This window comes from Seriola aureovittata, chromosome 5, assembly GCF_021018895.1.
Source record: "Seriola aureovittata isolate HTS-2021-v1 ecotype China chromosome 5, ASM2101889v1, whole genome shotgun sequence".
In the NCBI taxonomy this organism is placed as follows: domain Eukaryota; kingdom Metazoa; phylum Chordata; class Actinopteri; order Carangiformes; family Carangidae; genus Seriola; species Seriola aureovittata.
The window spans coordinates 8297374-8325362 of record NC_079368.1 but is presented as its reverse complement, the minus strand read 5'-3'; the positions used below and the strand labels follow the sequence as shown (position 1 = coordinate 8325362).

Sequence of the window (27989 nt, the reverse complement as noted above, 5' to 3'; positions counted from 1 at the left end):
TCTCAAATAATCTGCTCTTGTTAAAAAACCGTTCCAATACTGCTGTTCCTTCCAGTCTGCATGCATGCAGCAGGTTTTTTTTTTTTATAATAAAGTGCAACGGTTGAGTTGCACACATTCAAGAGCCCAGCAAAAACTCAATTTGTTTGAAAGGGCAAAGGGGCACAAAAGGTTCTTGTAATTTGCCGTCTCAGAGGTTGGTTTTGGCAACACAGTTGGGCATCAGCTGGTTCGAAAAACATAAATGTTCTCGGAGAAGTTTTGCACTATGCCACGCTTTTGCAATTGTATGCAACTGTAAAATTATGCATTACACAAAATATGGACGAAAATGAGTAGCTGACTGTTCATAAGCCTCTCAAAAAAACTGGAAGGTGCCTAACATAAAAAAAACAACAAAAAAAAACAAGTGGAAAGCAACATTCAAGGTCATAGTGTTTTAATGAAAAAAAACTTAAATTTACAAAGAAAAAGGTTGTTGATATTCCATAATAGAAAACACCAATTTCAGCTAATATTATATTTAATCAAAGCCACATTTTTTTGGTGAAATCCATATCTGTCAGCTCTATATTATAACTGGTAATCAATATATTGTTTTTGTAATTTGGGGAACCATTTCGGTGTGTGTCTGTACTGTATATGTGAGTGCAAAAATTTAGAGAAGTAGATATCCACATGCAGCATTAACATTTGGTGGCTTTAAACATTGTGTAAATAAGAGTCCATCATCTCATCAGCCATCTGAAACATTACCACGCACATCCATTCTCCAGTATTAACAATAATATACAGTACATGTACATGTAAAAGGCCTTGATAGGTAATGAAATGTAGAGGAGGGCGAGTCCAAAATCACATGTTCTCGACAGTTGTTGGAGTTAACAAAGGCATTGAGGTGATCAAAGCCACATTTACTGTACATGTGAGGTCTGATCAGGTTCTGTATTATAAGTGGTCCCCAGGTTCTGTGATGGGCACTTGGGGTTCCTCCTCACAACTGTCCTCCTTCCCAACCCAGTGGATGCCATGGCCGTTCTCCCTGGGCGGGAGATGTGGTGAATGCTGGCGTTCCAGTGTGGAGAAGGTGGTGAACTGCACTCTCTTTCTCTTGCTGGTGGGCGAGTGGAGGGACTCAGTGTGCATAGGTTTGCTCCTGAGGGAGCCCACGCAGCTGAGGGGAGAGTCTGTCACAGACGCCAAACAACTGGGCCTCCTGGACAGAGAGGCGCTCTTATCGGGCCCAATGTCTATCACGGTGGTTGTAGTCTGGGAGTCTTGCTGGACAGGGCTGCCCGGCACGCTCATCACCAGCTCAGCATCTGTGCCAAGCCATACCCAGTCATGCCTGTGCCCTGTGGGCTCCTGGCCGTGAGATGGAGGCTTCTTGTGCCTGAACTTCACAACATATGAGATACAGTTTACGAGAAACACCAGGATGGCGAGGCAAAAGACTCCCAAGAGAGCGTACATGCCGATCTCCAAGTCTGTGAGAGGCCTGTTGGCCATCATCTCTTCTCCACCAATTTCTATCTCTGCTGTGTCCTGCCCAGGTTCCTCCACCTTGGTGGGGAAGTTGTTGTAGTTTACCAGGTTCCCAGGGGCTTTCACAGTGCTAGTGAAGCTAACACTGCTCATATCCTCCACTATCATGTTGTCTGAGCCGTATGCCCTGCTGCTGCCACTTGGGCTGCTCATCATGCTGACGTTTACGACAGTGGTAGGACTGCTGGGGTTTCCTGAATTGCTGGTCTTGCCCACTCCTCCAAGGCTGCCGCTGGTTATGAAGGTTCGCTCTGTAGATTTGATGGTGGTTGTGATCTTCTGCATGGCGCTCTCCTCTCTCTCTGAGGTTGAGTCGCGTGGTGGAGATTGCTTCCTCTGCTTCCTCTCACTGGCCACCTTTTCCCCGTCGTTCCCATAGTCACTGCCGTTGTCTTTGCTGCTAACAGTGCTACTGTTGAGGCTGCTGGTATTGCCGTCTGGCCGTCGGCTACTCCCCTGAAACTTGATCTTGAGGCTGCCGTTGCCCACAGCTACAGTGCTTTTGCGTTTGGACTTCTGGCAGGCCTCACATATAGACATCTCGACTCTGACCAGAACTCCCTCGCCCTCTCCCTCTGCCACCACAGCTGGAGGCGTGCCCTGCACCGACACCACCCCCTGATCTAGAGATGTCACCGTCACTCTATAGTAAGCGGGATCATAGATATCAAGGGGCGTCTGGCTGCCATCACTGAACTGCACCCAGGCACTGACCAAAGCTTCCTGAAAGAGCAGAAAACAGCAGAAATTGTAAGTGTGCTTTGAATCTTAAGTTTATCTTTTTGAGAATTAAATCTCTGAAGACTGTTACCTGTTTGGGGCTCTGTAGAACCTCTTGTGTGGTTGTGGTAGCCAAGATGGCTCTGTTGCTCCCTGGACTCAGCTGTAAAGTCATGGAGAGGCCTGCAACCAGCTGGACGCCTAACTCTGTGATGGTCACTTTGTCATCCACAACTTTGATGGTTGTCTTAGCCAAGATTGCATCAGACAGTGGAGAAAACACCTGTGACAGAACAATATTAGATACAATGAATTAATTAGGGTGCCTCAGACTGTATCTCCTTGTCAGGACAGCTTCAGTTCATCAGGTTCAAAGTAAAACTTGTGTACTTGTAAAACCTAAATCCAACTTTTGTCTACTCAAAGATGAAACTGCCCCATCCAGTCCAGGGTCTTTAGTCACACTCTTCTGGGCCCATGGTTAATCCAAACAGTAGATCAGCTAATCACCTGGATGGTGGTGGTCCCAAGGTCCCGTCCAGACAGCACTCTTCCTGCCTGCAGCCTTGCCACTCGAGGGTCCTCCACCTTCATGAAGTATCGAACCAACCTTGTGACATCCACCTGCCAATCAGAGCCCAGGAAATAGGCCTTAGGATCGCGAGGGTCCGCCTGTTCTGCCACGAAGTGAGTTAGCACCCGCACCAGGGCATGCTGAAACTGCAGCATGCAGCCCTTCCCCTTCCTGTCGTCCTCTTCACTGTTCCAGCCGGGTCTGGGACATGAGCACAAAAACACACGTGCAGGTCACACCTGTCACACAGCAAATGCTTTGACCTGCTATACTCCAATCACTCAGTCCTGTCTCTTTGCTTGATTGGATCACACTGAGATATTACAGTACATTATGTAATGGAATCAAAACCTTAAACCCTCAGAGTGATATGATTTGTATGGGATGAAAGACACTTCTAGAAAAATCAAATGTAGAAACCAAATGAGGAAAGATTTTATGTTGAACAAATGGTTTGTTTGTTTGATTGGTTTTCCCACCTTTTTGAGGTTAGTATTGGGACCCTCCAGCTTTTGATCTGGCTCAGCTCTGTGTCCGATACCTCAATGAGGAGGGGGAGTTGGGGCATCCACACATTCAGTTCCAGCTGAGCACTCAGGTAGCTGTAGGTGAAGTTCACCAACATCTTCACTTTGCCCTTTGTCTCTTTGCCGTTCACAAAAACATAGTCGCACCTGTCTGACACCTGGATAGGAAGAGATAAAGGGAACATAAATATCTAATATCTATCATAAATATATTTTAATTTCCCAGATACTATGAAAGTTTGTGTGAGTACGCGCTCGTGTAAACAATCTATATCAACCTCAGGATGAGATTGTTGTCAATGAAGGAGATGTTAGTCATCTAACCAATGACAAAGAAGAATCAGATATTCTCATAAAAGTCACTATTTTAACAAATAGGCCATTCTTACAACAACAAATGGCCTCGCGGCAGTTTTGCACTGCATGTGTTACCATAGTAATGTCAGCTGGCTGTAATAAACTACTGCGATGATCACCGGTCCAAAGCTTTAGGAAGAGGCAGCATTGCAATTTTATGTTAATCAAAATATCATGTGGTGCGGCGCTGAACATCAGTCCTTCACAGCCAAGTGAATTCATTACACCGTAATTTCAAAGGTGACCTTGGCAAGTTTAGGCGACTACTGAAAGATCTCATGGATGTTTAGAGACACAAGCCAGGAGGTTTTCATGGGTCCTCTCAACAGTCACTGCTTTAAACAAATTGGATAATTAAGACAGCATTGAAATTCAGTCACCAGCCTGTGGAAGTGCACAAGGGAGACGAAGGGGGGGGGGGGGGGGGGGGGGGTGACTGACAGATAGCCTAAGGAGGAATACAAATAGCAAATAGATACCCCTCTCTCATTTGCGTGAACCCAGCAGTTAGCCAGAGGATGCGCTGTCCCAGGGACATGCTATTTTTGAGAGGGTCTTGTGTCATCATTGCATCTGAGCATCAGTCATCCTGCACCCATGACCAGAGCTTAAGCCATCTCTATGTGTCATCCTTGCTGCTAACTGAGATGCCCTGACCTCTTCTTCTGTGAATAATCCTATGCTTGATTTATGTGCAGACGGCAGATTTACAATATGTGGCACCGAAGCCCTTGGAAGAGTTGTTGTTATGGAAACATTTCTAATGCAAGCATAGAACAAAAGACAGAGAAGGGCTGATTTAGTTCCTGTGAAGTCGTCTGGAGTCCTCATGTTTTAATTAAGTGTGGAGGCAGCCAACCAGTCAACCATGATCTAAGACACTTTGCTCATTTCTTCTTTTTTAGAGAAGCATCTTCCAAGAGCTCCACTGAACTTAACATGAGCCATGTTCAAATAATATTGTGAAGCAGCAGTTGAAAGGGAATGCCATTTTTAATGTGCCATCCACCTACTCATCCTACTCACAATCTCATTCTGCAGCCAAGAATATCCCTCAGTGTTTTAGTGTCAAAAAAAGATATTTATTTAAAATGGGATTTGACTTTCATCACAGGTTACAGTATTAAAGACAGGCAGAAATAAATAAAAAAATGCTTAAATGCATGCTTCACTGACACAACTGTGGCTGTGGTTTCATTGTGCAAATAAACAAGTTAAATAATTTTTAATGAGTGTGCAAAATTAACATATCTATTGCAAAGGAGTAATTAAGTTCAAGTGTTACACTGAGTTCAGGCTCAATATAATTCAGTCAGTCAAATTGCTTTGCCTTAAAATGTTCACGTGTCGATCCTTCAGTCCTGAACTGACACAGAAAGTGCCTGTGCACATTTTAAGTCTCTGCGTCATTCATGCACATGTGGATAAAAAAAAAAACTTTCCATCATGGCAGATTAGACTTTGTTTTGCTTTTGTTTTGTCACATGAGCTGTTCATTCTGGATAAATCCTTCCCCATCTATCACTAGCAGATTTGATACTCTTCAGGCACACCAGAAGAGAAAAGATCTCTGAGTCAAGCTGTTAGACTAAGAAGATTAAAGGGAATATTTGTGACTGAAGCTGCTATCTGGTCAGCAAATACACTGGGAGCTACAGTAAGCTTAGAACGACAGCAAAGACAGCTACATTATATGGTTGAAAAGAATGATTTAGTCCACATCCAGCCTCTTGACACCCGCATGTAATCCTGCTTTTCATATAACTGACACCCATCTGCACTTACTGTATATACTGTCCTGTGGCTCTCCTGAGGGAGCAACACAAAATGAACAAAATACCGAACAAAATAATACATTTATTAGCCAGGACATCTGTTGTTTGCTAAACCTACTTTGGGGTTGTATTTTACCAGCAAAAAAACAACAAAACAAAACATATTAGAGCACTGGAGTCCACTGCATGTCTTTATTCTTTGTTTACAATGCTACTTTACCCTTGAGTAAATACATTCACAGCCTCTGACCTCAGGGGCCAGGGGCCTGACTTTCAATTTCATCAGTAAACAAAGCCGGCTTTTGGCAGTCAGCCGTGCTCAGGTTCACAGGATAAAAGGGGCAAGTCACAGGATGGGAGCACAGTAGCAGACTGTGAGGCCATTTGTGGTGAGCGATTTAGCACAGTGGCTGTTCATTGTCTGGGAGATTGATGGGCGATGTTGTCAGAGCCCAACTAATAGTTTGTTTTACTGTGTGGAAAAGAGACAGGGAGCAGAGGTGACTTTGGTACAACTTATTTGTACGCGTCGGTCCTAAGCATCACACGTGACACCCACCTTGCCCCTATGGAGCACTTTTTTTTTAACATCCACTCCAAATTGCCCTCACTCTCCTTAGCATCAGGACCAGCAGTCAAGACACACATGTCACCTTTTTCTGTTTATTTGCTACTCAACCCCTTTTTGTTCACAGGTAAACATTTATCTGTGGTGATTGTGGTATTTTTTTTTTTTTTTTTCACATTACACTTCTACAGGCAAAGTGATTTAAAGTTGAATAAAAAGGTGCAGAAAATATTTTAGAGCAATTTCACTTCTTTTTATGAAATTCAGTTAGGAAGTTGTTTACGCTACAGTAAAACAAAAGGAATGTGTGAAACCGAGGAGGAGGAGGAGGAGGAGGACATCTTACCTTGAGAACATCTTCATCAGTGGAGCTACAGTCTGTGTAGTCAGATACATCGGTGACTACTCCATCTTCCTCCACAGCTACTATCCTCAGAGGCATCACCACCTTCTTTCCAGTCAGTACGGCTGTGTTCAGGATCTCTGTGTCCTGCAGACAGTCGTCACATAAAAATAAAAAATCTCTTAAAACAATTCATGTTGTTTAATTTTACATTTTATGTTGTGGAGCTCCTGGACAGCTAAAGGTTTTTGGTGTAGAAGTAACAAGAAGTGCAAGTAGAGGAGGAAGGTAGGAGAGGCAGGAGCAATGAAGTGTGACTCAGTGACTCAGCAATGCTGCCTCCCAAAGGGGGGAAGCCAGCGGCAGTTGGGGGTGGGGTGGGTTGGTGGTGGGGAAGGGTTAAGGCTGTGTGATGACCAGGTCACCACATGGAAGGGGAGGGATAATCTTGGACTTATCTGCACAGGCATGTCCCTCAGAGGGAAGTCATATCAGCTCAAAGATGGCGAAAATAACCAGAGACATGGAAATGGACTAAGGTTAATTTCTACACATATAAAGTACAGCCTCTTAGCTAATGCTCAGTGTTTTAATAAGTATGGCAACTGTGGCAGGTAAAGCAAGTAGGCCAGATAGAGGTAGTTGTTTACTTGGCAGCTCAAAACTGAAGTAAGACATGAGTGAGTGAATGAGCGGCAACTTATATATTTGGATAAATACATAAATGCAATACATTTACAATGGACCACGTATCTGTGTCTCACTGTGTGTGTGTGTGTGTGTGTGTGTGTGTGTTTGCACAGACAAGCATTTGTATGCATGCATGGTTAATCAAAGCATCTAAATGAAGCAGATGGATATGTGTCCTCTGCTGTAAAAACACACTGTTGTAAATGAAGTTGAAATAATTGAATATGGTGTGTGTACGTGTGTGTAGATTAGTATGTGAGCAGTGGAGCGGAGCCCGGTCAAGTTCTCCGAATGATCAGTTAAATCAAATTTAAAGAGACACTTGGGCACTCTACAAGTATGAAAATGAAGCAGATGGATACGTGTCCCTCGACTGTAAAACTGGTTTAAATGAAGCTGAAATAAGTGAACATCATTTTTTTTTTCAACTGTCATTGCAATATACTTAAAAAACACTGATCTGAAGGTTGTGTCAGTGAAGCTTTCATCGTGATATAGAAGTATTGAGCAGCAGCCCTTGCAGGAGTTGATGGAGCAACGCTTAGAGTGATCAGTCAGCGCTAATGTCCTCTCGAGCCAACCATCAAATCTCCTCATGTTTGGCCCTCAGCCTGAGGTCAGCTTGTAATCCACAAGAGAGATGAACCATGTCAAATTCACAAATCAGGATACTGTAGCATATCCTCATAACTTCAAGCGCTCCAGCACCATTATGATGGAAATGCAGCAGACAGCACTGTGAAATGGGAGTAACCTACTACCCAAAAATATAACATTAAGTACAATAATTCCTAATTTATACTTGTATGATACATAATTCATCAATAATGTGTGGTTGAGCAAATGCTAAGAAATGAAAGAGTGTATTATGAGATGGGCTGTCATTGTCATGTGTCATTCCCACCAACAGTCGTGTACTAAGAAGTCATTGACCCCAGGTGACAGATGAATCATAGTGTTATAAACGCTTGTGTAATGTTCCATATTTAGTTGTGGCGATTATATCATTGATTAATTATAGAGGTAGCATGATAAAGAGGCCTGCGGCACCAAAATAGAAACACATGAAGCAGCTGTTAGGAGGAGAGGATGACCACACATTGCACACCAGAACAGAGCAGAACAACACAGAGGAGAGACATCAGCTCGCTGACAGTCAACAACACAAGGTCACAATCTGCTCAAAATAGAACCCATTTACTAAACAATCCAAAGCATATCCAGCCTTCTGCGTATGCAAACCAGACAGGAATGGATCACAGCAAAGTGCACTTTATGATGTTTTCATGCACCGACTCTCAAAAGATTCGGTCCAAGTGTCGGCATTATTCAAAACGCTGCTGTCAGTAACATCAGTGCTGGTTTTAATAATGATTAGGTGTGACATGGAAGCCGTCAGCTAACTCACCATTACAAGAGGAGCCAGGCCAACAAAGTCTCTCTGTGTGGTATAGATCCTCATGGCTCCTTCGGTCTTGGCTACATTTCTGGACGCTGTCGGCAGCTCCAGCTTCCATATGATCACCTGACTATCGAGGGGACTGCTGAGCTCCTCAACCTCAAAATCCATCTGAAGCACTTCCAGCAGACTGCTTTCAAGCCTGATTGAGGAACAGAGAGTCGGGCCAATTAGACAGATGCATACATACTGTACATACATACAAATACAAATGTGTACAAATTAAGATAAAGAAAGCAAAACAATAAGACAAGACAGACAGTGAAATTACTGCAGCTTTATTATAGCACAAATTATGTCATCATCTATAATTTTGTGCAGGCAGTACTACACATCTTAGTGTTTTGACTATTTGGGGTGTTGTCTAAGTCTTTCACCAACTTTACTTTGTGCATTAGCAGCACCAAGACAAAATCTTTCCATCACAGCCATTGATACTTAATATGCTTACTTCACCATTAGAGTCTTGAATTCTCTTCCCTCACATTAAGTTCCTGTAGAGATAATTATGTCTGACTAGAGGTGCAGTGATTTTATCTTCAGTCTGTGGCTCAGTGCAGTACAGGGCATATTAATGTCCATGGATCCTGGAGAGCTGTTTTTTTTTTTTTTAATTGTATTTATTTATTTTTTTTAAGATTCAGAGGAAGACACGCTTTGCATCAGGATGTCAGACATTTCATTTGATAAATACCATAAGACTTAATACTCTGCAGCCATGCTAGCAGCTCTTTAAGGCTGTACATTGGCATAGTGATGCTTTGAGCTAAATACTAACATCAGTATGCTACCATGCCATGCTAACATGCTGATGTTTAGCAAGTCTAAACATCATATATGCGTATTAGCATGAACGTCTGCTAATCAATGTAAAACACATGTACAGCTGAGGCTGATGGGAATGTCATTATAGGACGTAGGCTACTGGACATAAACCTAAGTCTGGGACAAAATGGAAATTTTGACCTGGTGATGGCACTAGAAGAGTCAGATGATTATCAAGTGGGGGGTGCATGAATGTGTGTGTATCAATTTATATGATAATCCATCCAACAGTTGGAGAGAGATACTTCAGTCTGGACCAAAGTGGTGCACCCACCAGCTTCATGCAGCCATTAGCATGAAAACCCAAGTACTATAGCTTGGGCTTATCATGTCTTTGCTGCACACAAAATGTATCTAATTATATGGGAAACAAAAGATGACTGGGTGGAGACATTATCACCCTCTATGACCATTGCCAACATTTGATAATCCTCATCCATGTGGAGTCAGTCATTATTTTAATGTATACCATCAGACTTTATTAAGGAAACTGTTGGGGCTGTTGAATGAAAAATAGGAAGTAACCTGATAAAGACTGACACTGGATTCTTGGAGCGATCCAGCTCAAAATTCATAGCGCGATGTTATGAAATTGGCCCCTTGGGTAGACAGTGTGGAGATTTTTAGGAGAGGGAGGTGAGCCCAGTAGTTGCGAAAAGACCCAATCCCCTGTTTTTTTTTTTTTGCTATTTTGTCGAGGGCTTTGTATCTCTGGGCATTTCCACTAACCTAAAAAAGAACAGAGCTGAATTTTTCCGTGTTGGCCATATGCTGGAGATGCTGGTACTGCTAAGTGTAAACAGAATAAAAGGTGGTTTGAGGACAGCAGCATCCTGCATGCACAAAAAAAGTATAAGCCTTTGTAATTTATAATGGCCTCTCAGTGATGCCAGCTAGAACAGAGTGTCCTAGCCATGGTTTCAATTCTCTCCAATGGCCCAAGTTAGTATCTTTGGTTTTATTTCTTGGCAATGTATTGAACTATACAAAAGATATATTGGAGAGAAACACAGTAAACATCCACATGCCAGCATTGACATTATCACACCCTCTGCATCTCTGTGTACATGTTATAAATATCTGTGTCAGAGCTGTGCAGACACACAGTGAGTCCAGTTTACTGCATTAAAATGACCTCTAAAGGGTTACATAGCAGCCGCCTTTGTGCATTAAAGCAACAACAACTGGAGAAATTGCAAATCATATTTAGTTAATCCTCTACAACAAAGCATACAAAAGTCCCTCCATATATCCCACTCTCATATCTGCCCTTATTAAAGGCAAGACAGAGATTTAGTGTAATTGAATAATCTTAGCATATTGCTCAGAGACCTGAGATTAAAAGATAATAAAGGCATTCTGTTCAAATACCAAAACAAGATACGCTAGACTCACATAAGCATGCCTATATCCCCCTTAAGTATGCATTAACACAGATATCCATAAGATAGGGGATGCTGCCGTGCTATTTACGCCCTTGGTCATTCTTGTGAAGCGTTCAGGGGAGTGATGCTTTAACAACTTGTTTATGGCCAGCAGTGTGACTATGACTAGCAGTGCTTTAATCTTAAGATCCAAACCAAGCTGCTGCAACAGAGGATAAAAAAGAGCTTTAATGTACAGATACAGCAAATACTTTTAGTGCTTACTAAAAGCCAGGAAGACAAAAAAGTCAGAGAAATCCTCACAGTGGTGTGACAGTAGACTCTCTCTGCAGGGGTTCTATTAGTTTCATGACATTTTAGAGAGGATTAGCCAAAATGACTGAGCGAAAAAATATGTTAACCCATAAAGACGTTGTGATAAACAATGTCATAATCCACAGCAAATGGGGAAAACAACTTAATGAGGTCAAACCAATAATGACGAGCACAGATAAGGTCAGCGTTCTGTTTCTGTTTCTTCAACTATTGTTGTGTGCCCTCTTGAGTCTGTGTTAAACAAACCCAGCTTCAGGAAGTTTAAATTTATCCCTGAACTGAATTGAGTACATATTATATTAAAGCAAAGTCCAGCAAATGTTATTGTTTGTCTACTTTTATTAGTTTTTTTTTTCACCCTGGGATAGTTGGCTCCATATTCTTGCTCTTCTCCAGCTATGCCAACCATTCACACACAGATTAGAGCTTTAGTTTTACAAGCATTTCTTGGAGCTGCTCTAGAGGCAGAAATAATCTTACTGTTTGAGTTAAACCTCAATGGATCCGTTTTTGAGACCACTGAAGCTTAAACGGCAAAAAAGAAAAGAAAAAGAAAAAGAAAAAATCATTAAAAAAAGCATTCAAATTAAGTTCACATTAATATCATCAATGTATTCTGCTGATGTTGCATTTAAGATGTTTGGATGACATTGTTTTGCTCAGCTACACCAATTACTGTAGCTCATCTAGCAACCTGTTGTTATGGCACTGTCCGTCTGTCGGTTCACAACTCACACCCAAACTGAAATATGGACTTTGGTGTCATAGGACTTTGGTGATTCTGATTCTTTTAGTGTCATTTATAGGCTTTGTGGTTGATAGTAAAATGTCTCCACAGCTAATGGATGGATTGCATGAAATTCGGTACAGACAATCACATCTCATACTTTTGTTTCTAACCAAATACTTGATGACTTGACCAGCCTCAGTTATCTTGTGTTAAGTGTTAATTATCAAAAGTTAGCATGCTGTTTCCTATTATCCTTATTTTGTTAGAAGAGGCTTGACCCTTGCTTGCAACCATCCATTATTAGCATGCTAACAAGCAAAGCCAAAATGGTCAACATGGTAAATGTTAAGCCTGCTAAACATCAGCATCTCCACCATTTAGCTCAAAGTTCTGCATGCCTAAGTAGTGACTCACAATGCCACATGACTGTACGTTAGACTTGTTACATTTTTCATCTAGCCAGGCTAACAGGCAAATACAAACAAACTGAGACAGAGGTCTAACTTAAACCTGCTTTTGTGGCAGCAAGGTAAGAAGCAACCATGCAAGACCGAGGAGAATTAAAAAGGACACAAGTCACTCAGTTTTTACCCTGTTTTGCCAATTTTGCCCTTTATAAAATTTTACTTTAATCTGAGGAAGCAGGGGCCAAGCGTAGATGACCTAACTGTTAAATGAACTGAAAGATCTCAGTACTTGAAAGGACATCTGAGATAAACTTCTTGTTGGGGAAAGGGTGTAGTGCCGTTTAATAAGGTTATGGTGGAAGTTAAGTGCTTCTTAGAAACCCAAATAGAGCTGAGTTTGTAAAACCTGCAAATGTTTTATAAAGAGTCTATGCGTCGTTTGAAAATGGCTCCACTAAAGTTTTGCTGTAACTACCCTCCTGGCCTGCAGCTTTTAAATCACAGGTTAAAATATGTTTTAATGCATCACATGCACTATGGACATGCACAGCTGGTAAATGCTTAGGAATGATTACAGCACAGAGGAGAACTGATCATTAAAAGGGAAAAAAGCAATAGCCGTTGCAAGGGGCGGCTTTCCAGGAGCAGCTGTAGCCAACCTGTGCTCGGATGGTATAAGACTTGTCCTCCCAGGACACAGCACAGTATGCTTCTGCAGTAAGCCGTTGTCAAACTTGCACAGACCAGATGCTTTGTCTTTTACTCCACAGGTGCAGAAACAAATATTGATATGCTGTGCAGGATGTCGGCTACATTACAATAGTAGCACTTTTAACAGCTAGAGACAACAACAGCAGATGAAAAACTCCCTTTGGACCCTCGGAGTATTATTTGTCCGTTCAAACAACAGCAATTTAAACCTATAAATATGTGATCAATGGCTCAGCGAGAAGAAAAACAGACACACAAAAGTAGAACACATATTAGACACGCTTGCCTTTTTCCAGGTATGGGAGCCTTCCTCTGACAAATAACAGCGATGGCTCCATCTGCACCCATATCCAGAGTGATGTCCCACAGTAGAGAGTTACTGGGTGTCGCTGTTCGAAAGGTCACACCCTTCTTAACTGTCGCTCTGTGAAAAAGTCAAAAAGGAAAAGGTCGAGAATGTGGTGAATGCACAATGTCTTATATTAACAACCAATGGAATTTAAGGCATTGAATCACTATTTATCCAAAGATGGAGTATATAATGTGAACAAATATCTAAACTTTTCTGATCCTTATTTTTTTCATGCTTTTTTCCGATTTACTTGTGACATATTCATTTATAGGTTGTCAGCATTGTTAAGAAATCCAGGTTCCTCAGACAGAACATGCTTGATTTATTCATTCAGACTTCATATATTCAGGTTATTATCACAAATCCAGCATTTCCAAAAAGAAAAAAAAGACTTTCTCTGTCTGATTCTCATGTATGATGCATGATAAAAAATAAATATAAAACTCAGACAAACCATCAATCAAATAAAAACAGAAAATGCCAACAATCACTGATTTGCTTCTACCCATACTCCACCTCTCTAACCACCCTCAACCCTTTTGAAAGCCAAAAAAAACATTGTTCTCTCTGTTCCTCCTTATGTGCGCTCATTATTTAAACTGTAATAGATCATTAGTTTCCTTGGCATCTAATTTGTAAATGGTAAGCATTCTGCATCTGAACGTGTAGACATTCCCAATGGGCTTTGCCAGCATAAGCAGCTTGCAGTAGGTCAAATGTTAATGAGATATTCTCGTACAAGAATTGCGATCAAGTAAGGCAAGAGGCACGCATGGAGAAACCCCCCCCCCCCCCCCCCCCCCCAGAAAATCCACTCTTCTTCTGCAACAATACTCGTAATCCATATGGTCAACGACTTCTTTTATATCCTCAAAGCTCTAATGAGACTCTCTGAATACCCAGAAACAGCACAGACATCTTGTCTCAAATAGTTCAGATCAACATTGTCGTGTAAATCTCTGTTTTTCATCTGCATGCAAAGCTGTGTGTTTTATCTCTGAATCTTTGAGATAAAATCAAAGTGCATTATTAGTCTCTGAGGAGGTGTAATCTATAATAGCAGCAACAGCAATCTGATGCTGAACACTTCTGCTCTGGGTTGGGGCTTGGATTTAAAGAATCAGGCAAAAGGAGAAGAGACACTGTTCCCTGTTCAGCACAATGAAACAAAGCAATCAACCGACATGCACTTGTCTCAGATGAAAGATTTAGAAAACCATCTTAATGGTTTGGTGGTGATTTGTGGACATTTGTGAACCCTTGTCTCTGACAACATCTGTACATCCAACATGCAATCTGTGAGGGAGGTCTCAAGTGGCGACAGATCTTGGCACAGAGGTTTTTGCAGCAAAACGCCGCTCTGTGTGACACGACCCGCTGCCTTAGCCACAGGAGTGAAAGATAGACATCTTTTTTCACTGTCTGGTTCACAGAATTAATGGATTTGGCTCATCTTGTCACACTGCGAAAAGTTCAAACAGACAAAGGAACCTGTGGGTTAAAGGTCACAATTAAACAGAAATGACTGAGTGGTGTCTTTTTCAATAGTGGTTTAAATCTTGTGCCACCTTGGCCTGGGAGACTGCCGGTTACCTTTCCAGCTGCACACCACAGAAGCTGCTTTATCTGATTAACACAGGTTCAGCCAGGGAGCAAGTGCTAAGAGGTGAAAACATCTGGTGCTGCGGCTGCCTGGGAAATAAAAACTGCACACAGCTGAGTCAGTGGACACTTCAATAGCCATATTATTTACCATACAGGTAGTTGTGTTGAAGCCTCTAACCTCTCACTCTCGTGTATCAGGAAACACACTGGACTCTGACTTATTAATTCAGCTCTGGCTCTGAGCGGTTCTCATCAAATAAAGCAGAGAAAAGGAGCCAAATAGTGTAGGTGTTGCATGGTCTCTGTGTTTGTATTGTAAATTAAAGTAGCTTCTCCGTGCATTAGAGTGAATGATGTAAGGGAACAGCACGGGGTAGCCAGCCCAGTCTTATCAGCCACAGGGTTCCCACAAGGCAGAAGAGCCAACAGCACAGGGAGACGAACACTCAGTCTGTACTAAATGAGCAAAGAGGAATGCATGCGCTTTTGATGTAAACAGACCACAGCTTTCTAATTAGGATTAAAGGTGAGGTGAGAACAAGAAGGGAAGTAGTTGCACTCTGATTCCCTTATTAATGGCAATGCAGTGCCACATGGCACATTATAATTATTTCTACCACTACAAATCACGCCTGTTTTAATTATGAAATGTAAAAAAATGAATGTAATACAATGTAATATATGAGATATATGCCCCTATATATAGAGTGTGATGTTGCCATACATGTTACCTATAAGTAGATCCTCCGGATACATGAAGATTTATAACAACAACCCATAGAAAAAATTGTACATATATTAAAAATATCCACATGATGATTTTTTATATTATTATATGTTTTGAGCATATGTTAATGATAATTATATTAATTTATATATGAAAGTTCATTAAAACATATACATTATATATAAAAATTGAATATGTCTATATATATATATATATATTTACATATCTTTTCATTATTAATTTTAAACATATGTTCATAAAATATGTCTATCTGTCTCTGATTTAAGCACACATACGTACATATTTGTATGGAGTAGACATTTATGTCAATAAATGAAATCCACTTTCTAATAGGTTTCATATAATTTGTACATACATATATGGAAAGTCACTATGTGTACTTATATTATATTTGCATATATGTCATGTAGTCTCCAAGTGTGGTATAAACTATTCATGAGTGATCATTAGAGGTGTTGGTGGGTGGATTTTGTTACATTTGGCCAGAGCCAGGCTTCCCGTTTCTTCCCGTTTCTTCCCGTTTCTTCCCGTTTCTTCCCGTTTCTTCCCGTTTCTTCCCGTTTCCAGTCTTCATGCTAAGCTCTGCTAACCAGCCGCTTGTCGTAGCTTCATATTCAGCGTACGGACATGAGCGCGGTGTCAATCTTCTCATCAAACTCTCGCCAAGAAAATAAATAAGGGTATTTCCCAAAATGTCAAACTATTCCTTTAAGTGCATAATAAAAATGAAGTACAAAACACTGTTCACGCGCAATGTCTTCTTATTTCAATGCTGTGCTGCCTAAACCAATGACTTCAGTACAACCAACATTACATTTCCTATTTGTGTTTAATTGCAGCAGTGATGCTGACTGTAGAGAATTGTAAGTGCAGTGTGATCATTTGCTTTAAGTGGGGGAAACTTTAATCCGGCATAATCAATGAGGTAAGCGGGATGGCATGCTCGATGTATTAATGAGAAAACCTAGGAGGACTGTTAATCTAGTAATGGCTTCTGAATAACATGCCCTGCTGTGATGAAACGCCTCTGTGTATTGAGCTGAGTGGAGAAGGGTTTAACTAATAAAAAGTGACAGTAACAAGAGGACTTATCTAAAGCCCTTTTTTCTCTCTCTCTCTGCCCGGCTTGTGTAAAAAAAAAAAAAAAAAATATCCCCCGTGACAAGAAGAGGCGTTTCTCTTCTGAGTGGTTGGGAACAGGAACTAGTGTCCATGGCTTTGGTTAGCAGGCCCTGAGGAGGCGGCGGGCAGGGGGAGGCACCAGGGCAGAGAAGATGGATGGCTATGGAGACTGGAACTGACAGTGTGTGAGAAAAGCAGCTCTCAGGTGCTGCACCTGCCATCCATCTCACTTCTGACCAGGCAAGGCATGAGTGGCAGTATTGTTCCACCTTTTACATACTCTTCATTCACTCACACACACATGCATGCATGTAAGAATGCACACAGACAAGTGGGCACACAAATAGATACACATACACTGTTAAATCCATTCAAAGCAGACTTTGGCTCTCGGCATTCATTAGTCAATTCCCTTCTCTTATTTATTTGTGGAATGCTGTTTTCTTTAAACCTATTTGAAAGATCACAGAGTCCTGGCCAACAAAAGGAAAGTAAAGCGATGAGACGATTCAAAAACGTGAATACATAAAACAATAAAACACAGACTGATCAAAGACCTACAAGAAAGATTGTATCCTGTGTGACAGCGAGGCCCTGGTTCACTTCAGCACTACGGCTGCTATCAAGATGCTACCTAGGGTTTGTAATTTACTTCCCTGATCTGATTTGTGTTCCCATCTTTGGCTTTGTGAATGCAGCGCTGAGGGGCCATGACGGTGCCACCGGTGAACCCCAGCGCGATCGGGAACAGATGCAATCGTTAATTATGCAGTCAAATGTCCACCATTTCGCCAGTCTGATGGCCCGCCATCAGCAACGTGCTCATCGTACTTATGGAGCAGTTCAGGGAGTTGGGGAGACGCTCATGCAACCCTCTCGCCAAATGGCAGCCACCGCAGCACTAAAGATGCATGTAAAAGTCCTATTTGTCACACAGATGAATGATTAGGCTCCCTGTTTGAAGAGCTCTGACTCTGTTGATTCAGAGCCTCAAGTTTATTTATCGCCACAGTGCTGCCTTCTAAATAAAACCAATAGAACAAGACAAACTATTGTGCTTCATAGCTGATGTTCAACTTGTTGTTAAGCTGAAAACAAAGAGAAAAAAAATGTCTGATCATATTTGCTGGGTGTACTCTAAAGGAATAATATAATTGCCCTTCATGTGGGTAGAGTGATGATGGTAATACAATACTATCTATGACCTTTATGAAGCTGTCACTGAGAATGACAGCTTCATTTTGCTGGAACGGACAGGTGTGGATTGTTTTTTTTTTTCAGTCGACCTCAAATTTGAATGTCCCTCGACTCCAGGTTTATCATGCTGATGAGAGAGCATTAAGCAAAGCGTAATGGGACATTCAGACAGTGATAGAGCACACAGACAGCTGTTGAGGACTGGATGCACAGGGCTTGTTAATGTGCTAATAAGCTGAGGGAGGGTAGTGCTGTGTGTTACTGAGTGTGTGAGTGAGAGAACAGTGAGTGTATTATGTCATGTTTATGGGATGCAAAAAAAAAAATTCAGAGTTTAGTCACCATCGCATGACGTTAATTAGTAAAAAGCCTCCTTACAAGATTGTCAATTTTCCAACCAAGAGACAGTGACGGTGAGGAAAGGAAAGGAAAGGAAAGGAAAGGAAAGGAAAGGAAAGGAAAGGATAGGAAAGGAAGGAAAGGAAAGGAAAGGAAAGGAAAGGAAAGGAAAGGAAAGGAAAGGAAAGGAAAGGAAAGGAAAGGAAAGGGAAAAGGAAAGGAAAGGAAGGAAAGGAAAGGAAAGGAAAGGAAGGAAAGGAAAGGAAAGGAAAGGAAAGGAAAGGAAAGGAAAGGAAAGGAAAGGAAAGGAAAGGAAATTATAGGAAAGGAAAGGAAGGAAAGGAAAGGAAAGGAAAGGAAAGGAAAGGAAAGAGAAAGAGAAAGAGAAAGATAGGACAGGTGACATTATCTGCTCTCTCTTCAGAAACATGTGTGACTGAGTAGATGAATTAAAGCAGCATTGATTAAAAGTGACAGAATGAAGAGGGGGGATCAGGATTTCTTTTTTGGCTTCATTGCTTCAGGTAGAATAAAGGGACAGAAACAAAATGAAACCAGCAAATTAATTCAAATACCTGATCTAACCCTTTACAACACATGAATGCACAGGTTTTGATCTATAATGCAATTTAATGATCCTCTGATAAAATGCTGGATGAAACACCTCCAGCTCCGTGTTTGTTTGTTTCTTTTTACAACACCAGAAAAGAACTTAACACCTAAAGGGACATTTTGACAAACTACTTCAGACACAACTCTGAAGCCTGACAAGAAGGAAAAGTGCATCTATGCACAGCTGTCCACTCGATCAATATTTAGCTATTCCAGCATTCACAATTGATCTGAGTAAGTGACTGTCTAAGTGAATGAATGCAGGACCAGGTGAAAAAAGAATTAATAATCCATGACTGTCTCCTCACCTCCTCACCTCCACTGAAGCAAGTCAAGGAGGAAGTAAGTCAGAAATTATTTATCTTTCAGGAAGTATCGATCGTGTTCCACAGTGTTTCTCAATCCAACACACTTTTGTATTAGCTGCCCTCGAGGACTTTCTTCTTCTTCTTCTCGTTGTTCTTAAGTCAGGACACCTCTCTGGACGTCGACCATAAACGCTGCAAACAGCAACTAAACCGCATGAAAAACTGACCGGCCGACTTGTGCTTTACTCATGATCTACAAATCTACAAACAAACTGAATTAATAACTGTCAGAAAGATGCATTGGCCTCCTGCTGGCAGTCCATTATTCACTGGCTTGGAGTAAAGCAGATAGTATCTGGAATAATAATAAAAATAATTATTTAAAAAATCTGTGTCTAATCAAGATTGCGTAAATCTTTACTCTTCTGCTCTGACAGCTAACACAGACAGATCCAGCTACGTCTCTCTTTGATCTCCGTCTGCATGATGATATAAAAAAAAAAAAAAAAAGGTTGCGGATGACCATGAAAACCATCAATGAAACGATGAGAGCAAGTTGGAGGCATTTAATTCAAGTGAAGTTTTGAGGTGCCAATCTCCCATGTTGCATCACTTCACCTTGGAAAAGCAGAGCAACAAACTGACGTCTTGAGAGAAAACCATGAGAACAGACTTGTTTTTCTTTCTTTTGTGCATTTGTATTTCTCCTCTCCTCCTCAGAGAATGATAAGACAGGTGTTTGAGGCATTAATTCATGGGCAAAGTATAAGTGCATTTATTTAAAGGTATCAGTATATAATTAGTCTCTATTACCAAAGATGTCACAGAGACCTCCAGAGAAACAATTATTGCTGTGACATGGCAATAAAAATGCTCTCATCAGTCAAACAGGAATATCCTGCATTACAAAATGAGAACAGAGCTTTAAATTGAATTGAGCCACGCTGGTAATCCCCGGGATACTTCGCGCATTCAGCAGTAGGGCATTGCATGTATGAACACAGATCCTGAGCATACCCTTTACAACAGAGCAACAATGAGTCACAAGCTACACGTGATTTTATTTGATCCATGTCAACCTTGATGACTACCGCTCGTGAAACAGCCCTTAATGTCATCAGGCTGTGCTCACTCAAACATGTATTTTTCTGATTTAACTCAAATAATCTACCCCACTTCTCGGAAAGATAGTTAACCTCCATGATATTTTCAGAGAAATGCCATAATCCATCGAAAATCTCATTTCCTCCAATATTCCCTTATTTTTTTTTGATGGCACAGGATTTGTGCAAGAATTAGAGATGAGAACTAATGCTGTTAGTAAAGAATTCCCAGTGTTGAATTCTTATTGACCAATTAGGTTGTGCTTCATTGACATTACAGAGTCCACTGAAGTGATGGCAGCAGTTCATATGTTTGCAATACAGCCACTCACAGCCGCACACAGAAAACACAGTCTTACCTGAGAGTGAAGTTGGTCAGCTGAGCAGAACTGGCCATGAGCACGTAGAACGTGGCGATGTCAGTCTTCTTCAGCGGTTTGGAGGATGTCCGTATGACAATGGCATTGCCAAGCTTGAGTCGAGAAAGCGTCGCCATTCCTTTAGGCACCTGCAGAAGACGCACACTGCCAATCCTCTGCATGGGAGTGAGGGGAACATACTCAGCCTGCTGCTGTGAGCCACTCCAACGACTTCCATCCACAGAGTTACACTTCCCATTGACTTTAGGCTGAGCCTGGTAGTACAGCTCCACAGGGTTCCCAGCGGACGGGTCCTGCCTCTCCCTGCTGGTGCCCTCTGACCCTGGGGCAAACCAGCCAGGCGCAGGAACCAGCTCAGCTATGCAGGTTCCCCTCTCGCCTCCCATGGCACAGGAACCCCTCACCTCCTGGGTCTGCCAGAAAGCATACACTGTCACACATGGTAGCTCATCCACAGCTCCTTCCCCCCTGCCCCAATCCCTCCCTGCAACATAGAAGAGCACCCGCACTTTGGGCTTGGAGGAGAAAACCCGAGTTGTCAGCACGAAGGCCTGGATTTTCCAGTTAAAATTGAAGACCTCCGGCGCGTTGAAGAGCTGCACAGACTGGACCAGATCTAGAGGCACAAGCTGCTCTGTGGACATGGTGCCGTAGCTGGCGTTGACAGCTGGCTGGCGGCTTGCTCTTAAGATAACAAAGGGCTGCGTGTGACTCTGCATGCTGGAGTTCCTCATAAAGTCCTGGCCAGCCTCCTTTAGGAAGAGGTAGTCAGCATCTCGCACATCGTAGTTGACTGGCAAGAAGACAGGGAAAGGCACTGGGCTCCTGCTGTCACTCAGCTCTTTACTGCTCAAATCTGTAAGGTAAACATAAAAAATGTCACCAGACTTGTTGAAATATACAATATACAATATACAATATACAGTATCCTAGTATCATAGTACCACATTTCTAAGCAGCTAGAACTCTACTTGAAACAACAACAAATATGGAGACGTCTGTTTTCCTGTACACCTGACAATAACATACAGTGAAAAACCCCAGCAGTGTTCCAAGAACTAACACTTGAGTCCAAATGTCAGCTGAGGCCAAATGATCAACTGAGTGGGGCATGAAAGTATTACACTGAGAGGCCTCTGAGCTTAACCTTAAAATTCCTGAAACAGAGCACACAGGTGAAATAATGTAAATTACAACGCGAGAAGCTTAAGAGTGTTTTAGTTTCTGAGGCATGGAGCAGCAGCTGAACTCTGTGGCTTTGTTAAGGGCCTGTACTAAATGCCAGACTTTATGTTTCACTTTTTGAATACCCTCCTCACAACATGTCAAAATAATATAAAAGTGTTCAAGTAGTAAAACTTATTTGATCGTGTAGCCCAGTTTAATTCTTAATAAAGCTCAATGGAATTTCTATTGTGCGCCACATTAATAAAACTGTGATGAAGAGGCTCAACTGTTTTCCTCTGCTTATGTTAAAATGCACCTTTATGAATATGCAGGTTAAAGCTGACCTATTTACCAAACTATTAACTATTAACTTAATTTGCAAAGGAGCATGTTCGCCATGTCAGACAACCTTACCTTCAGTCAAAAGAAAGATTACAATAACGTGCACACTTTCTGACCCTCTCTCTGCCTCTAATTATTTTTGTACAGTCCCTAAATAATATACAGATAAGTAATTGTGTCAAAGAAAGATAACATTACTAAAAATTACTACTGTATTTCCTATAGAATTTACTTTTTGAAACCCGTTTACTATTTCTGAAATGTACTGTGAGTTTCAAGTGATTCAAAATGTAATTCCCTGTTTCCCCTCCACTGGCCCAGTTTCACCTCTCCCATGGATGATCTGTTTTCTCTATTTGGGTAGGAAAGGTGGCATCTGATACATCTGGCACAAGTTTGAAATCAGCCATCAGAAAGTGGGATTAAAATGGCTTTTCAGATTGTCAGCAGGCTGTGAATACCCAGCAGATCCGCCGTGAAAAAAAAATGAGAATAATGCCTCATCATGTGAAGTAAAAGCTAAAAATAATCAAGCTGACAGAAATGAAAACAGGAATACATTTGGGGGAAAAAACTGTATATTATTGAGTGAGTGTATTTGTCCATCGTTCGCTTTGTGTTACTTGCACAATGTTTTCCAGGATTACATGCTAGCTGTTAAATACTGTGCATTGAATGACCTTTTTACATGAGTGAGTGAAAACAAACCAACAGCAAATAAATATTCCCTGATCTGGTTTAAAAGCTTGATGGTAAGTGTTTGCCCCAATGGAAAAGAGTAGAGGCAGAGGTCACCCGGCCATCGTGTGTCCTCATTAAACATCCATTTTGATAGAATTATGAAGATTATAGCAGCTGACCTTTATTGTGCACTGTTTATGTGGTGGCTAATTGCCCTACTTGGTGAATTAAGGACAAAAAACACTCGTGTTTACTCTGGAGATTATAACAAAATGGATGAAGCTCCACTAAGCAAGGTACTGCATAGTGAAAAACAGATTTAGTAGTATCTAAGAGCTAAACAAATCATCATCCCACTAGTATACCAAAATCAACAGAAGAGATCAGATCTAACTCTATAGACCTGTGTGAGGTGCCACATAGAGCTGTTGTTATTTATTCAATGAGGAAAGCTTGAAGCTTCTCTCTGTCAGAATCACTCGTCATGTCCCTCATGGCTGCTGGCGTTTGACGGGTCTGTCGATCAGGGTCTCTTCTGCTTTCCTTCCTCACTCAGCCCATGCTAAGAGCCTGTCATGAAGGTCTGACAGGTCGCACAGCCATGAATATACTGTAAGTGTCACAATCATGTCGACCTAGCAGCCCTATATAACAACCCCACACACACACACACACACACACACACACACACACACAAGGAGACAAGAATGTCAGTGATGTTCGCTGAGTGGGCGACACACTGCATCAGGCAGAGACTGGGTCCGGGAACGGGGCTGTCCTGGCTTAGCATACCGGGGGCCACAGTGACAGATGTGCTGTTTAATACCAGAGCTGGCAGCGGCTCCGGCTGGAGTGAATATAAACTGGCTCACTGTCTCCAGCAGGGAGAGTGCAGTGCCAATGTAGAAACAAAGTACTTCACATGCAAGCCCATCCCTCTACAGTTGGGGTTTTGATGGGTCATCTGCGATCCTCTTGTTGTTTCATGTGCTTTTCATTCTGTAAAACCCAAAGGGGGCCAATTAAACGTAGCGAACGTAGCACACAATCTACGGTATTTGTGAATACAGTGCCAGACGGACTTTGCAGGAACCGTTCTTTTAGGATTCATTGCGGTTTAAGAGAAGCATCCATCTCCTTTGCCAATATTTAGATATTTTAACAAGTAGCCAATGTAAGCAAAACTTCACTTGTATGGTCCTCTCATCATGATGAGAGTCCTGCCCTCAACTGATAAACATGAGAGAAAATCCGCTGCACCAGCTGTTCCAGCCTCTCAAATCGCTCATTTTGAAGAGCCTGAGCTTCTCCTCCTCCTTGGCTGAGTCAGAAAGCATCAGTGTTGCCGTGCAGACGTTAAAAGCCACCTCTCCAAGACTGCTCTCCCACAGACTGAACATGTTCACTGTCTTGCAGTGTTGCTTTATTTCATCCTCTCTCTACAGTATGTGGGTTAAGTGCTCTCTAGGAAGAAAAAAACAAAAAAAACTAATTCCTTTTAAGCGAGGGTTGAAATCATATGTTGTTAATCAAATCTTTGTCCACCTCTCCCCGTTTCCATTTGAAAATGCTTCTTGTATGAAATTAGATTTCAGAGTTGTGTTGTTTTTTTTTACACATGGTCTAAAATGATCCAACCTTTGACTGATGGCAGAAAATTAACTTCAGGCAGGGATTGTGACTTTTTGAAACAGAGTTTTTCATGTGAACAATCTCCCTTCGTTGTGTTTTATTTTTAGTTAAGCCATTTGTGTGAAACAAGTACAATGCAATGAGCGTTTTACTAAGAAGAAAATGGAAACTATTCATATTACTTATGATAGAAAAATACTGAGATTTGTCCTGTGTAAGTAACTAAAAACTTTACTTAGGGCTTAAGTCTCACAGATTCATTTCAAAATAATGTTCCCCATCACCAGTTTTAATAAAAACACTGCTGTGTCTAATGAGCAACACTTTGTCCTGCAGTTTGTCTTGAGGCTCCATATTAAATTCTTTTCATTGGCATGACAGCAAACGTCTTTTCAGTGGGCTTGTCTTTCAGCATTATTTTCTCCAATTGTAATCCATCTTTGTATTATTCTATTAAAATGCACAAAGCTTGAGCAGCCATCGTGAATTCTAATTCGCAGTAATGACTTTTACCATATGTGCAAAACAGCTTGCAGAAGTGAGTCGACTCCCAATAGCATCACAGACGACAACAATGGATGTCTGCATTTTAATCAGTAATTGGCGGATTAAAAGACGTCTTTGTGTCTCAAAGTTTCTCTTTCACGTTGTTTTTTAAAGGTTTTTGATCAAATATGTCTCCCACATATACTGTAGCGATACGCTGGTAGTAAATACTTTCAGATAAGAAAGTGTTGGCAGTAGGCAAGATGCTAATAACACATATCATGCACCTGTAGCAAACATAAGAACTTAATCTGATATTAGCACTGTGTGTTTCTACCTTTTGACTGGCTGACCTTTTCCATGCATCTACCTTTATTATAGCACCACAGACGCTCATCAGGATCTGACAGCTTGCCAGCGAATAGGTCCTTAGACACAGAGATTTGTAGAGCGATTGATGTCGTCGGTGGGACACTCAGACACTTAGCAGTCATCTTGGGAGGGAAACAGCGGCTTACAGCAGAGGAAAGAGAAGCTGCTAGTATGCTCAGGATTTTGTTTTTTTAAAGTATCTTTCAGCATTGTGGTTAATTACCAAAGGGGCATCTAGAAATTGGTAGAAAGCTCTGGACAACATGTTTGTTAGAGGTGTAAGCAGCGCTCCAATGTGGTGTCTGTTGCAGGCGCCTAATTGGAGTATTGTGCTTCCAATTAAATGGGAGTCACAAAGATCTGAGTTCATTTCAACCAATTCTGGACTTATGGTTTATGGTTGTTACAATGAGTGCAATACATTTAATTTAACTGAAAATGATCAGATATAGAGCGTTCAAAACTTTTCTCTGGTGGTGTATTTATGTTCCGTGATCAAGATGCCCTTGCTGATTTGTTGTTGAACATGCCATGACAGTGGATCATGTGCAGAGCTGCAAAAACAGGCCTGGCTACATGCTGTTTCCAGGATGAAAGTTAGAACCACTGTCACTTCTTATCAGTAAAATCTCCTGGTCATAATGCACTTGACAGCTTTACATGCTCGTCTTACATGTTTGAGGAAGTGTTTTATACAAACATACAGAGATGATGTGGTGCTGATCATATAGCCTGTAATGCTCTGTGGGGCTGGGTAGTGAGAGGGTGGAGAAGATAAGGAGAGAGAGGGAGAGAGAGAGAGAGAGAGACAGAGAGAGAGAGAGAAAGAGAGAGAGAGATTGAAGGAGGCTTAAGCTTGTGCAGTGATTGGTAGGGATTGCTATGCTGAGACTCTTAAAGCTGCTTTAAAAATCTGTTTTATCACAATTTCTCCATTTTTCTCATCTTTTTATCCACATAAATCAGCCTGCTTGCATTCCCTGGAAATAGCCAGCTATGAGGTAGTTATAGGCTTTACAGTAAATGCCTTTGTGATGTGCTTTCTTCTTCTTCCTCTTCTTCTTTTCCATTATCAAAGTTGTGAATTTAGATTGTCTGCTTCTTGTTTGTCTTGCTGTGTCTGAAAATGGGGTTCCCTGGTTTTTTTATGGCAGACATCCATAAGGGAGAGTAATATATTCCCATAGAGAGGCAAAGTACTAGGCATTAAGGCAAGGCTCAAGTTGTAGTATAAACCCATCAAGTCTTTTACTCCTCACCGATTTGATCCTAAATGTTTGATATCCCACTCACCGCTGTGACACCCCCTTTGCAGCAAGCAAGACACACACATGCTCATGTTAGCCTCACTGAGACACTGTATCACTGTGAAGTAAGATGTAAGTTTGTGGCACAAATGAGGACATTTATATATTATTTAGAATTACAGAGAAAGCTGTTTTAGTGCTGACATGGCACTGCTAAGAAAAGGCCCACCTGCCCTCACCAACATGTGCAAATAGATAGACAGTCCATTCATAATAGCTCATTTGTTTTCAGCTGCTATCATTAAACACAATGCAGACACAGTATGCATGCTCAAACAGTGACAATCCCAACAGGCTTCAGGTTAATCCACTGCACTTTGCTGCTCTTATACTCGTCCCCCGGGTATTTTAGATTTTGGTTTAGAAAACCTCAAAACACGCAACCAATTACTCCCAGGTCACTTACCTTGTGAGAGAACTGCTGTAATTGTTGCAAAGACTATCTGTAAGATCCTCCAGCTCTGGCAGTAAAGGCTCATTTTGGCACCCGGCGCTGTTGCTCGCTGTGTCCAGGCAAGTTCCCAGTGTCCGTGAGGTTTTGGTCTTGTTTCACCAGAGTATGGAGCGGATCGTTTCATCCATCTCTGCAGTTCGCACGCTTAACATAATCACACCTGTGGGTGTACAAAGTCGTACTGTAGTCCGTGTTGAAAGTGGCATGCACCGCGCACCGAGAGCGGATCATCGGCAGTGTCCCCGGTTGTGCGTAAAAGTTGTGCGTAACGATCCTGGTGACTTTGTCTCCGGTCAGAAGATGCGGGAGCCCTGATCTGAAAGTGCGTGATGGAGGATGTTCAGTTTCGATCAATACAACCCCTCCAAGCAAATCTCAATAACTCCAGATTGAGTCGGTCCCCCAGTCTGCCGCCGCGGCAGGGACTCTGCGGTGTTAAACGGCTGTTAGAAGATCACTGACTGTCTTGTGAGCGATCCTCAGGGCACTAAACTCATCATCTGTCACTGTTCATCCGCTCAGGAAGCCACGTCCAGTACGCAGCTGGTAGGATTAACCCTGCGTTGGTTCGGATGTAATGTCAAAGAAATTATCAAACGCGACGTATTTAGTACCTGCTGATTTTTGATTACTTCATTTGTTAATGGGGGGACTTTATTGTGTGCTGACTCCGGGTCAACAAACAATGAAGCCTGTTTGTAGCTTTTTTAGTCAATGTGGACGATGGGTGGTCAGATCCGCAGAGGGAATTGGAAGCACGGATGTAGTGAAGGTTACTTTACCCATATGTCTTTATAATAGATCACCGAAAATACGGTCAAATAAATGCAAGTATCATAAGAATAAAGTAT

At 41.7% G+C, this 27989-nt stretch overlaps 1 protein-coding gene across 1 annotated transcript; it reads right to left on the bottom strand.

The window, feature by feature from the left end:
* Nucleotides 1-21: 21 nt before the first annotated feature.
* Nucleotides 22-27636, bottom strand: LOC130169885 (transmembrane protein 132D). The gene is made up of 9 exons (XM_056376930.1): nt 27091-27636; nt 20677-21553; nt 13218-13355; nt 8508-8700; nt 6413-6556; nt 3319-3524; nt 2776-3040; nt 2357-2548; nt 22-2268 (listed from the first exon to the last, which is right to left on the bottom strand). Exons 1-9 carry the CDS (start codon nt 27260-27262, stop codon nt 949-951), a joined length of 3507 nt encoding a protein of 1168 aa, XP_056232905.1. The 5' UTR covers nt 27263-27636; the 3' UTR covers nt 22-948.
* Between the last annotated feature and the right edge of the window lie 353 nt (nt 27637-27989).